The 13,099-nt window shown below is 53.4% G+C and overlaps 1 protein-coding gene across 1 annotated transcript in view; it reads left to right on the top strand.

Annotated features, from left to right (window-relative positions):
- Positions 1-13,099, top strand: part of dnah2 (dynein, axonemal, heavy chain 2) — a 242,216-nt gene that overhangs the window by 33,424 nt on the left and 195,693 nt on the right. Inside the window, 3 exon segments of the mRNA XM_070863165.1 lie at positions 6,003-6,160; positions 7,184-7,271; positions 11,593-11,798. Of these exon segments, the coding sequence (XP_070719266.1) occupies positions 6,003-6,160; positions 7,184-7,271; positions 11,593-11,798 (452 nt within the window).

A 13,099-nucleotide genomic window follows, 5' to 3' on the forward strand; every position in this document is an offset into this window, starting at 1 on the left:
CTCGGTGATGAGACTCGAGGTGTTCAGCGCCCTCCCGATGCACTTCCTCCACTTAGGGCGGTCTTGGACCAGGGACTCCCAGGTGGCGGTGGGGATGTTGCACTTTATCAGGGAGGCTTTGAGGGTGTCCTTCTAGCGTTCCCGCTGCCCACCTTTGGCTCGTTTGCCGTGAAAGAGCTCCAAGAGCACTTGCTTTGGGGAGTCCTGTGACTGGGATGTGGACAATGTGGCCTGCCCAGCGGAGCTGATCGAGTGTGGTCAGTGCTTCAATGCTGGGGATGTTGGCCTGAATGAGGACACTAGTGTTGGTGCGTCTGTCCTCCCAGGGGATTTGTACACCTCAGCCTCCTCTGTTCCAAAGAAAACAACCCCAGCCTTTCCAATCTTTCCTCACCGCTAAAATTCTCCAATCCCGGTACATCCTGGTCAATCTCCGCTGCACCCTCTCCAGTGCAATCACATCTTTCCTGTAATGTACGAGGTGAAAGGAGATGGTAACGGGGCGAGTAAAGAAACAAAAGATGGGTGTAGAGGAGCTGTAAATGGGAATAGCAGAGTCAACTGCTGCCCGGATAGGTGGGAGCAGTGGTTATGGTCTGAAACAGCAGTGGCTCCTCTCCCAACCGATTTACTCTCATGGAAGAGGTGAATTAAACCAGGGGACGCTTCTGCGATTTGTGTAACATCTCTCTCAAGTTGCCCTTGGGGAACGAGGGAGATGTTTCACAAATCTTGGGCAGCGTCCCCTGGTTTAATTCACCTCCCCCCTACGAGAGTAAGTAAGTTGGAGAAGAGCCATGGTTGAGTGAATGGTACGGACTTTTGCTGCTCTAATTTTTGCGTTATTTTTGCTGCTGAAATGTGTTAATCCTTGTGTCCCCCTTGCAATGTTACATCTTCAAGTATTAGCAGGCCACTTTTGCGCGAGACGCCTCGCTTTCTGCCATCGGACGGAGGCACTAAGGGCTGGGTTTCAGTTTGGCTCGTGCCTCTGTTAGTGCCCCGAAGGGGTGTGGAAACGATTACCCCACCCCCCCTGCTGGGGGCGGCCATCTTCCAGCGCCACCTGCCTGCCGGGACATTTGATGCTGGCTTTGTGACAGCGCCGAGCTATACCGCCCGGGAACGTGCCACTGGTAACGTCCCCGCTATCGTCCCGATCTCGCAATTAGCTTCGCGCTGACCCCACAGCGCCCCGCCGTGACTCCGCCAAAGAAAGCAGGCAGTTGGAGCTGTCGCGGCGGCGGTGAGGGAAGGAACGACTGCACGAGATAATTTGATTGATTTTTTTGTTTGATTTTTGCGATTTATCTTTATGTGGGGTGAGCAATGTACTGGGAATGGTTTTTGTGCCGATTGTTTTTGTCCCAGGGAGGTCTCGCTTAGCACGCTCCGAGGCCGGCTATGTAGCTCGGGATTTTCAGTTGCTCAGGCGGCCTAGCGCCCTAAGAAACATAGACAATAGGTGCAGGAGTAGGCCATTCGGCCCTTCGAGCCTGCACCGCCATTCAATAAGATCATGGCCGATCATTCACCTCAGTACCCCTTTCCTGCTTTCTCTCCATACCCCTTGATCCCTTTAGCCGTAAGGGATCTAACTCCCTTTTGAATATATCCAACGAATTGGCCTCAACAACTCTCTGCGGCAGGGAATTCCACAGGTTCACAATTCTCTCTGAGTGAAGAAGTTTCTCCTCATCTCGGTCCTAAATGGCTTACCCCTTATCCTTAGACTGTGACCCCTGGTTCTGGAGAGGTGTGCAGCACTTCCCTTAGCGCTCTGTCCCACAATCGGGGCACCGCAACCGGATTTGTTGGCTGCCATCGCAAACCATTTCCCGGTGCAAAATCAACCGACCCGCCCGGAGAAGCCTTCAACCAAAAATCCAGCCTCTTGCGTGAAATGGGCTAACGCCTCCATCAGAATAGCAGGGATAGGAATGTTAGAGGGACACGTTAAGCCTTTGCATGCTAATATTTGAAGAAGCAAATTTCAAGGCTCAGTTTGAAGAACAATGCTAATTAATTACAAAAGTTCTAATACCAGATCATGTAAATTTATTATGTAAATAAATGATGTGAAGGAATTATGGATGATATGGAAATACATTGTGTAAATTTTAAAGGATAATATCGCGGTGTAAATTATGCAGTGGGCATGATTACACTGGCTGTATCCTCCGTAGTTTAAATGGGATTAGTTTAGCATTCACGTTGTGCTAATTAATGCCTTGTCGTAATGTTTCGCAATGCTGATTGGCACTGATTACCTTTTGAAGTGCAGTGACTGTGGCTGGAATCTCCCGGGGTGGTAGCGGGCGGGAGGGGAGGTGGGAGATTTGAAAAAATTCGGGAACGGGTCGGGAACCCGGCGTCCATCCATCCCTACACACTTTCCCACGGGCACGTGTGCCAGCGTGGCAACGACTCTACAAAGCAGAGACGGGCGACCTCATTGTAATCATTATCCGGTAGCTTACAGGCACTTAAGAGCCTCCCCCCGCTCGCCCTTCCAACTCCACATTTTAAATTTCCTTGCATGGCCACGGGATTCATGCAGCTTGGGAACCACGTCTGTCAGTCTGAGGCGGGACTTCAGCGGCCATTGCTCCAGCTGATTACTTGACAGCGTCAAATCTCCAGTAAAAGCTCCCACCTGACAGATGATCATCTTCCTCAGGCAGAGGCTGTCGCTCAGTCCATTGCCAGCACCGATTCTGCGGGCTGCAAGTGTTTCCAGCAAAGTCTCTCACCCAGTCTCACCTCATTGCAAGAACCCTCTCACCATTGACAGATCGCTTCTGTCATCTGTACTTCACCTGCCATCTGTACTTCACCTGCCATCTATTCCATCAACATGGATAAGAACATAAGAAATAGGAGCAGGAGTCGGCCATACAGCCCTCGAGCCTGCTCTGTCATTTAATACGATCATGGCTGATCCGATCATGGACTCAGCTCCACTTCCCTGCCCGCTCCCCATAACCCCTTAATCCCTTATCAATTAAAAAACTGTCTATCTGTGTCTTAAATTTATTCAGTGTCTCGGCTTCCACAGCTCTCTGAGGCAGCGAATTCCACAGATTTACATTTATGCCGTTTATACTGTCTCACCGTGGTCCTCCGTATCCCACCACGATCAGCCCCAACACCAGCAGCACCAGGCACACCAGCAGCACCAACAACACCAACCTTCTCCGCAATCACCGGATGCTGCACAGGACACAGGGCATCAGCACCTGAGCACATTGCTGCCAGGGATGGCCTCACTATGACCAGATTTACTTCACTTGACACTGTACACCCTGGCTGCCACATGTTGTGCCAGTTTGGCACCACCCCACACGTACACCACAAAGTATCCCGACAATGTCCAATCCATTCCTTTCACACTCATCACCATTGCGGGGGGTAACGTTAGGTCTCACCATTCACCGCAACTCACTAAGCCACTTCCAAAGGTGCACAGAGATCTGTGCAAGACCGGAAAGTGTTGAAAATAAAGATTTTTATGTTTGACAGAAACGTCACATGAACATTGGCTAAAACACGCAAGTGGTTACTGTTGTGTATCTGTAAAGCATGCACTCCCATGTTCCGCCATCAGGGAGCGCATCCCCTGAAGTCCCAAGGGATCCCAGCATCCCTTGGGAGCACTGTATATAAGCCGGCCCCCTAAGGCCTGTTCCTCACTCTGGAGTGTCTTAATAAAGACTGAGGTCACCGTTACTTTAACCTCCCTGTGTGCAGCCTCATCTGTGTTAGGAACACAATAGTTACCCTGGTGTGTTGTTAGTTGGTATGGTTGGACAGGATGAGGGCGAGTGTGAGGGGTGGCTCGTGAGATGGGGAAGTGATAATGTAGCTAGAGAGAGAGGGATGGGTGGAGGTGCAAGGTCAGTAGGTGTGAGGCAGGCTGTGCAGGAGTAGGGTAGGGAAGGCCGAGTGATGGGGATGTGATGAGTGGCACAGCAGGATGAGGTTGAGTGTGGCTCTGTACTAATGCTTCCTGATCGACTGAGATCATTGAAAGGCTTGCGGCTCTGCAGCCCGCTCCTCCTGACCACATCCCTGCCGGTGCCCTCCTCTGCAACCAGGCTGTGTTGGTCTCCCGGGGAGGTCTCTTCTGCCCATGGGAAGGGAAGAGGACCTCCCTGTGTGTTCTGACTCTCTCCACCAACATATGGAGGGAGTTATGGCAGAGTCTGGGTGCAGCCCTGTGCCTCCATGTAGTGATTGTCAGTGTTTGCAGCTCACCAATGCGATCGTACACTGACAGCACCGTGTCAGATTAAACGGCAAATCTAATGTGGGCATGGCCCCTTTAAAGATCTCAGCTGAAAACGCGTCATCGATGACGCCACCAGACCTGCTCATTTAATTGGGCTGGGTTCCCGCGCTGGGCGGGTTTAATAGGCCCCATTAACGTAGGTTGGTTTTTATCAGCGGGGTCCTGACCTGCTGTGGTTACCACCCGCACCAAATCCCCCGAGGTATACTCAATTTCGGCCCGTGGCTCTGTATGCTTTGCCAGCCAAAGATTTGTTGCTTCCATTCTGTTCTCAGTAGGTAGCACACTATCCTCTGAGGCACAAGGTTGTGGGTTCGAGTCCCATCTCCAGGGTCTTGAGCACAAAAATCTAGGCTGACACTCCCAGTGCAGTACTGAGGGAACGCCGCACTGTCTGAGGGGCAGTACTGAGGGAGTGCCACACTGTCGGAGGGGCAGTACTGAGGAAGCGCCGCACTGTCTGAGCGCAGTACTGAGGGAGCGCCGCACTGTCGGAGGGGCAGTACTGAGGGAGTTCTGCACTGTCGGAGGGGCAGTACTGAGGGAGCTCCGCGCTGTCGGAGGGGCAGTACTGAGGGAGAGCCGCACTGTCGGAGGGGCAGTACTGAGGGAGCTCCGCACTGTCGGAGGGGCAGTACTGAGGGAGAGCCGCACTGTCGGAGGGGCAGTACTGAGGGAGCTCCGCGCTGTCGGAGGGGCAGTACTGAGGGAGCGCCGCACTGTCGGAGGGGCAGTACTGAGGGAGCTCCGCGCTGTCGGAGGGGCAGTACTGAGGGAGAGCCGCACTGTCGGAGGGGCAGTACTGAGGGAGCTCAGCGCTGTCGGTGGGGGCAGTACTGAGGGAGCGCCGCACTGTCGGAGGGGCAGTACTGAGGGAGCGCCGCACTGTCGGAGGGGCAGTACTGAGGGAGCGCCACACTGTCGGAGGGGCAGTACTGAGGGAGTGCCGCACTGTCGGTGGGGCAGTACTGATGGAGTGCTGCACTGTCAGTGGGGCAGTACTGAGGGAGCGCCGCACTGTTGGAGGGGCAGTACTGAGGGAGCGCCGCACTGTCGGAGGGGCAGCACTGAGGGAGCGCCGCACTGTCGGAGGGGCAGTACTGAGGGAGCGCCGCACTGTCGGAGGGGCAGTACTGAGGGAGCGCTGCACTGTCGGAGGGGCAGTACTGAGGGAACGCCGCACTGTCGGAGGGGCAGTACTGAGGGAGCGCCGCACTGTTGGAGGGGCAGTACTGAGGGAGTGCCGCACTGTCGGAGGGCCAGTACTGAGGGAATGCTGCACCGTTGGAGGGGCAGTACTGAGGGAATGCTGCACCGTTGGAGGTGCCGTCTTTCAGATGAGACGTTAAACCGAGGCTCCGTCTGCTCTCTCAGGTGGATGTAAAAGATCCCACGGCCACTATTTGGAAGAAGAGCAGGGGAGTTCTCCCCGGTGTCCTGGGGCCAATATTTATCCCTCACTCAACATCACTAAAACAGATGATCTGGGTCATTATCACATTGTTGTGTGTGGGAGCTTGCTGTGCGCAAATTGGCTGCCGCGTTTCCCACATTACAACAGTGACTACACTTCAAAAGTACTTCATTGGCTGTAAAGCGCTCTGAGACGGCCGGTGGTGGTGATAGGCGCTATAGAAATGCAAGACTTTCTATTCGAGCTCAACTAGCGAGCGGGTTTGCTCTACACGTCTGTCTTCTGTTCTCTTCCCAGATGAGCAACGAGATAATCCGTCTGTGCTCCGCAGAGATCTCGCTGGACAGGATTTTCGAGGGTCACATCAAGTCAAGTAAAGCCACTCTGCACGACTGCATCCTGTGCTGCCAAACCTGGAAGAGCCACTTTGCCCATGCCGCCAGCCTTCACAGCAGGTGAGGTCCCAACACACCCGCTCCGCACCTGTACCCGCCATTCCCAGCATGTCACGGGTTTGTGGTCTCACATAGCGGCTGGCCAAGTTAAGCGTGTAATTGGCCTGGCTGCCCCGGGGCTAGGGGGAGGAGGAAAACCAGACAGCGATCCCGCTCCACTTTACTCTCCGGTGCTTGCTGCAGGCGTGTGTGCGTGTACATATGTGCATGTGTTGTGCGCGCATGCATGTCTGTGTGCACATGTGTGGGCGTGTGTGTGTGTGTGTGTGCCTGTGTTATGTCTGCGCGTGTCTGTGCGTGTGCCTGTGCTCGTGTGCACACGCGTGGGCATTTGTGTGTGCATGCCTGTGTTATGTCTGTGCGCGTATCTGTGCGTGTGTCTGTGAGCTCGTGCGTGTCTGTGTGTGTGAGATGCGCGTGTTTGGGCGAGAACACAGTGGGCCCCAGCTGTAGTGCCAGTCATGGTTGAATCTTGGGTACAGTAATGTAATGGTTCTGGTACCGGACTAGTAGCTTGGAGATTGTGAGGTCAGATCCGACCTTGGCAAGCTGTGACACTGAATTCCATAAATGCGGCTCTGTGTGGGCCGGCAGCAGATAACACAACCCTGAAAGCTGCTGGACTGTCGTAAACAAGACAAGTGGCCCTTCAGGAAAAGCAAGCTGCCACCCCTACCCAGCGTGTTCTGTACGTGTCCTCGGGCCTGACGACCCCCCCCCCCGTTCCTCCATTCCCCCTCCTCCCCATTGGGAAGTGACCCACCAAACCTCTTGCTGTAAAATTCACCTTCGTGGGGTGTTAACGAAGGCCTCAGCAGTAGCTGGCCACACCTACACCCCCCCCCACCCCGCCCCGAAACCAAAGATGAACAAAGTCGGGACCCTCCGAGTTTGGTCTCGCACACTACGTGCCGGTGGAACTTGGGCGGCAGAACAGATCCGCACTTTCAGGCCGGGTTTGGAGGGGGTGGATGTCTGCGGCGTATTTCTGTATTTAAAACTTGCTCTTGCCTTGCGGTGCAGATTTTCAAGCATTCCCTGGGTCCTGGACAACACTAGCGTCTTTGCCCAAGTGGATGCCTTCATACAGCGCTGTAGGGACTTACTCGAGGTATGGTGACAGAAGGAATATTTATCCACAGGGAGATTCGAATAAATTCAACCCAAAACTGCAGATGCTGGAAATCTGAAACATTGAAACGTAGAAAATAGGTGCAGGAGTCGGCCATTCGGCCCTTCGAGCCTGCACCGCCATTCAATAAGATCATGGCTGATCATTCCCTCAGTACCCCTTTCCTGCTTTCTCTCCATACCCCTTGATCCCTTTAGCAGTAAGGACCACATTTAACTTCCTTTTGAATATATCCAACGAACTGGCCTCAACAACTTTCTGTGGTAGAGAATTCCACAGGTTCACAATTCTCTGGGTGAAGAAGTTTCTCCTCATCTCGGTCCTAAATGGCTTACCCCTTATCCTTAGACCGTGACCCCTGGTTCTGGACTTCCCCAACATCGGGAACATTCTTCCTGCATCTAACTTGTCCAGTCCCGTCAGAATCTTATATGTTTCTATGAGATCCCCTCTCATTCTTCTAAACTCCAGTGAATACAGGCCCAGTTGATCCAGTCTCTCCTCATATGTCAGTTCTGCCATCCCAGGAATCAATCTGGTGAACCTTTGCTGCACTCCCTCAATAGCAAGAACATCCTTCCTCAGATTAGGAGACCAAAACTGAACACAATATTCCAGGTGAGGCCTCACCAAGGCCCTGTACAACTGCAGTAAGACCTCCCTGCTCCTATACTCAAATGGCCGAGCTATGAAGGCCAACATGCCATTTGCCGCCTTCACCGCCTGCTGTACCTGCATGCCAACTTTCAATGACTGAAGTAAGAACAGAGAATGCTGGAAACACCCAGCGGGTCAGGCAGCATCTGTGCGGAGAAAAACAGAGTTAACATTTCAGGTCGATGACCCATCATCAGGACTGGAAGAGTTTAGAGGCTGATTTTCCGGTGATGTGCGTTTTTGTTTTTCGCCCCCCGGAGCGGTGGCAATGGCGGCGGCGAGCTCTTCCGGGCGGGCAGTCAGCCTCCAGCACTCCGCGGGGTGGTTTTCGGGGTCCGGTTTCGGCGGGGGGGGGTGGGGGGCGCAGACCAGTACCGTCCGGGGAGAGGCGAGCCGGCGTGCAGTGCACCTGGTTGCGACACCAGATCGATTTTTGAGTCCCGCCAAGAGAGCTCCCGGGTCGGCTCCTTAGCTCGGGATCTTCCCGTGCTCAGCCGGCCTAGCGCCCCGAGAGAGGTGTACAACGCCTCCCTTAGCGTTCTGCCTCACACTCGGGGCCCAGCTGATGAATCCTGATGACTGAGGCGCAAACTGTTCCCCCGGGCGCAAACTTTGCCACCCTGAAATCAACAATGCCGAAAATCCAGCCCTTAAATTAACAGTTTGGAAGCAAGTACAGAGCCAGGGAATGGGTGGGGGGGGGGGGGATTCCCCATTGTTCTTTCCTCCCTGACCCCTTTTCCCCCTGGCTTTTCTAGTGAGAAGGTGATTAACTGCTTTGTTCTGTGCTGCGTCTCACAAAGACAGGCAGCCAAACTGTCTCCTGTGTGACGTACAGTACCCACCATTGGCCCCGCCAACCGCTAGACCTGGGCTTTCCTGCACCAGGGCATAGACCAGCTTAGAGACACTGGAGCAGGCACTGGGCTGGGAATGGCACTGAACTGGAGGGGAGTGGGACTGGGAGCATATTGGGCCACAGGGTACACGGGGCTCGCAGATATACTGAGCTAGGGGATAGAAGGGTGCCCGACATGGCTCAATGGGTAGCATGCTCACCTCTGACTCAGAAGGTCATGGGTTCAATCCCCATTCCAGTGATTCGAGTCCGTAATCCAAGCAGTCACTCCCAGTGTAGTGCTGAGGGCGGGCCGCACTGTCGGAGGGGCAGTGCTGAGGGAGTGCCGCACTGTCGGAGGGGCAGTACTGAGGGAGCGTCGCACTGTCGGAGGGGCAGTACTGAGGGAGTGCCGTACTGTCGGAGGGGCAGTGCTGAGGGCGGGCCGCACTGTCGGAGGGCAGTGCTGAGGGCGGGCCGCACTGTCGGAGGGCAGTACTGAGGGAGTGCTGCACTGTCGGAGGGGCAGTGCTGAGGGAGCGCCGCACTGTCGGAGGGGCAGTACTGAGGGAGTGCTGTACTGTACAAGGGAAACCATTTAGTCCCTTAAGCTTATTCTGCTATTCAATGGCTGATCTGCGACCTTACTTCATAAACCAGCCTTTTCCCCAAATCCCTTAATACCTTTGGTAACAAAAATCCATCACTCTCAGATTTGAAATGAACAATTGATCGAGCATCAATTGCCGTTTGTGGAAGAGAGTTCCAAACTTCTACCACACTTTGGGCTAGAAATTCCACATTTAAGAATAGCATTGTTTTTTGCCGCTATTTGCGAAAGCGGCCGATTTTTTTAATGCCGAAATAGCACCCAAAAAATAAGGCCCAAGTCTCGATAAAAGTTTTAAAAATTTGGCGTAGTGTTGAAATACCACTGTTTTTAAGGATGGAGATAAATGCTTTTGTGTTAAAAATAACGCTGTTCTGCACATGCCCAGATGCTGGTGAATGAGGGGTGGAGGGGGGGGAATCGGCTCCCACCTCCCCCCGGGCAAGTACCTCTCCTCCCCGGTCTCGGTGCATGGGCACTCGGCGTGTCCGGCTGGCAGGATTACTCCCTCGGCCGGACACATCTGCTCGGCGCTCGGCTCCCACCCCCTACCCCCCGGCCGGGCAAGTACCTCCCCTCTCACTCTTAGCACATCTGCTGTCACCACCTTCTCCTTAGTCTTCACCCTTTGGAATTGGGAGTCGTCGGGCAGCTAATGGGACTGGGGCAATCCCAATCCCAGGCTTGTTGTTATTGCAGTAGTGTCCAGGACTGCAATGTGGACAGTTTGCACATAGCAGAGTTGGGCTTTTACAAGCTGCCTAACTTTTATCATCAAACTGCAGCTGTCAAAATGCAGGACTGACATATGAAGAAAGACTGGATCGACTGGGTTCATATTCACTGGAGTTTAGAAGAATGAGAGGGGATCTCATCGAAACATATAAACCTCTGACGGGACTGGACAGGTTAGATGCAGGAAGAATGTTCCCCATGTTGGGGAAGTCCAGAACCAGGGGGACACACTCTAAGGATAAATGGTAAGCCATTTAGGACCAAGATGAGGAGAAACTTCTTCACTCAGAGAATTGTGAACCTGTGGAATTCTCTACCGCAGAAAGTTGTTGATGCCAGTTCGTTGGATATATTCAAAAGGGAGTTAGATGTGGCCCTTACGGCTAAAGGGATCAAGGGGTATGGAGAGAAAGCAGGAATGGGGTTCTGAAGTTGCATGATCAACCATGATCTTATTGAATGGTGGTGCAGGCTCGAAGGGCTGAATGGCCTACTCCTGCACCTATTGTCTATGTTTCTATGTCAGTTATAATGCCCAGGATTGTCCATCAGCAGTGAGAGGCCGTACAGTTTGAGCTTCAGTCCCAGGGGCAGGAGTGCAGACATTTTTGCCTAACACGGAATTGCAGACTCAAATCAAATCAAATCTCCGAAACTTTGCCCATTCCATGGCCGTTTATGTTTGCATATTATCCGTTCTGCCTTGGGGATCATTCACTTAAATTCAGGTTGAACTTGACAGACTGGGAGTAGATTAACTTAAGCTCTGTGATTCCCAAGATGGCGATGGGACTTCATCAGGTAAGGCAAGCTTTTGCAAATCGGTATTTAGCACTGTCCTTAAAAATGTCCTTTTTGGTGAAACTCTCAGATACGACGTTATCGTTGGTTTTGACACCGAGTGATGGCGTTACACCACTCGCGAAACTAACACAATGGCCCTAAATTTATTTAGATCCAAAAAAAAACTTTAAGCTCCAAAAAATGGAGCTAAATCAATCCTTACAGTGACGAATTTCTAGCCCTGTGTGTAGAAGTGTTTCCTAGTTTCACTCCTGCAAGGTCTGGCTCTAATTTTTAGACTGTGCCCCCTAGTCCGAGACTCCCCAACCAGCAGGAATAATTTCTGTCCATCAGCCCGATCTGTTCCCCTTAATATTCCCCCTTATTATCTTGAAAACTACAATCAAATGAATCTTGACCGTCTAAATTCCGGGGGGAATTGTGTGTGAGTGCATATCTTTATTTCTTTCTCTCTTGTGTTCTCCTTCCAGCGCGGAGATTAACGGGTGTGGGAGTGCAGCGTCCCGGGGAGACTGAACGGTCCCTCGCCTCGCTGACAGACTGGGGCTCTCGGGGGTAGCGTGCGATATATTGGTTTGTAAAAACCCCGCTGTTGATCAATCACTTGGCCTGAAATGGTGGTGACGTGTCGCTGTGTGCTGCTTCTGCCCGCCCAGGTGTGCGATTGCCAGGAGTTCTTTGCCCGGCGACAGGATGGGGGGCAGACACCCCTGCCGTGTTTCGGGGGGCACCGCGGCCCCGAGATAACACGCAACCTTTTGGAGATCGAGGCTACCTTCGACAAGCTCCTACTGATGCTGAAGTTCATGAAGAACGAGATCCTGGATGTCAAGAACACCTTCTGGCACGATGACTACAGCAAGTCAGTGCTCTTGACCCTGATGGGATCGTGACAGTCGGTGGGGCGGTGCTGAGGGAGCGCCATACTGCGCTGTCGGAGGGGCGGTACTGAGGGAGTGCCGCACTGTCGGAGGGGCAGTACTGAGGGAGTGCCGTACTGCGCTGTCGGAGGGGGCAATACTGAGGGAGCGCCGTACTGTCAGAGGGGCAGTACTGAGGGAGTGCCGCACTGTCGGAGGGGCAGTACTGAGGGAGTGCCGCACTGTCGGAGGGGCAGTACTGAGGAAGCGTCGCACTGTCGGAGGGGCAGTACTGAGGGAGCGCCGCACTGTCGGAGGGGCAGTACTGAGGAAGCGCCGCATTGTCTGAGGTGCTAGCTATCCATCTGCTCTCTCGGGTGGATGTAAAAGATCCCACTATTGGAAGAAGAGCAGGGGGAATTCTCCCCGGTGTCCTGGGGCAATATTTATCCCTCAATCAACATCATGAAAAAAAACAGATGATCTGGGTCATTATCACATTGCTGTGTGTGGGAGCTTGCTGTGCACAAATTGGCTGCCGCGTTTCCCACATTACAACAGTGACTGCACTTCATTGGCTGTAGAACGTGTTGGGACGTCCTGAGGGGCTGACAGGTGCTATAGAAATGCTGGTTCTGTCTTAAATTACTAATGTGGCAGGGACCTTTATCTTTTTGGGTCACATTCTCAGGCTTGTGTCGGGGAAGCTTTGCAATGGCGTTCCCAAAGTGTGGCACGAGCAGGCCATGTGCCTGACAACAATCAATGCCCCCTCCTCACCGCAGACAGCGTTGCCCTTCCTGTTAGCTTTGGGAGTGTCGTGTCGGGCATGCGGACAATGTGGCCCACCCAGCGGAGCTGATCGAGTGTGGTCAGTGCTTTGATGCTGGGGACGTTGGCCTGGTCGAGGACGCTAATGTTGGTGCGTCTGTCCTCCCAGGGGATTTGTAGGATCTTGCAGAGACATCGCTGGTGGTGTTTCTCCAGCGACTTGAGGTGTCTGCTGTAAATGGTCCATGTCTCTGAGCCATACAGGAGGGCGGGTATTACTACAGCCCTGTAGGCTATTCCCACTGACACCTGGGAGTCCCTGGGCCAAAGACCAGTCCGCCCTAAGTGGAGGAAGTGCAGTCCGGGAGGGCGCTGAGCACCTCGAGTCTCGTCGCCGAGAACATGCAGAAACCAAGCGCAGGCAGCGGAAAGAGCATGCAGCAAACCAGTCCCACCCTCCCCTTCCCTCAACCACTGTCTGTCCCACCTGTAACAGGGACTGTGGCTCTCGTATTGGACAGTTCAGCCGCCT

Source organism: Pristiophorus japonicus, chromosome 20 (assembly GCF_044704955.1).
Source record: "Pristiophorus japonicus isolate sPriJap1 chromosome 20, sPriJap1.hap1, whole genome shotgun sequence".
NCBI lineage: Eukaryota > Metazoa > Chordata > Chondrichthyes > Pristiophoridae > Pristiophorus > Pristiophorus japonicus.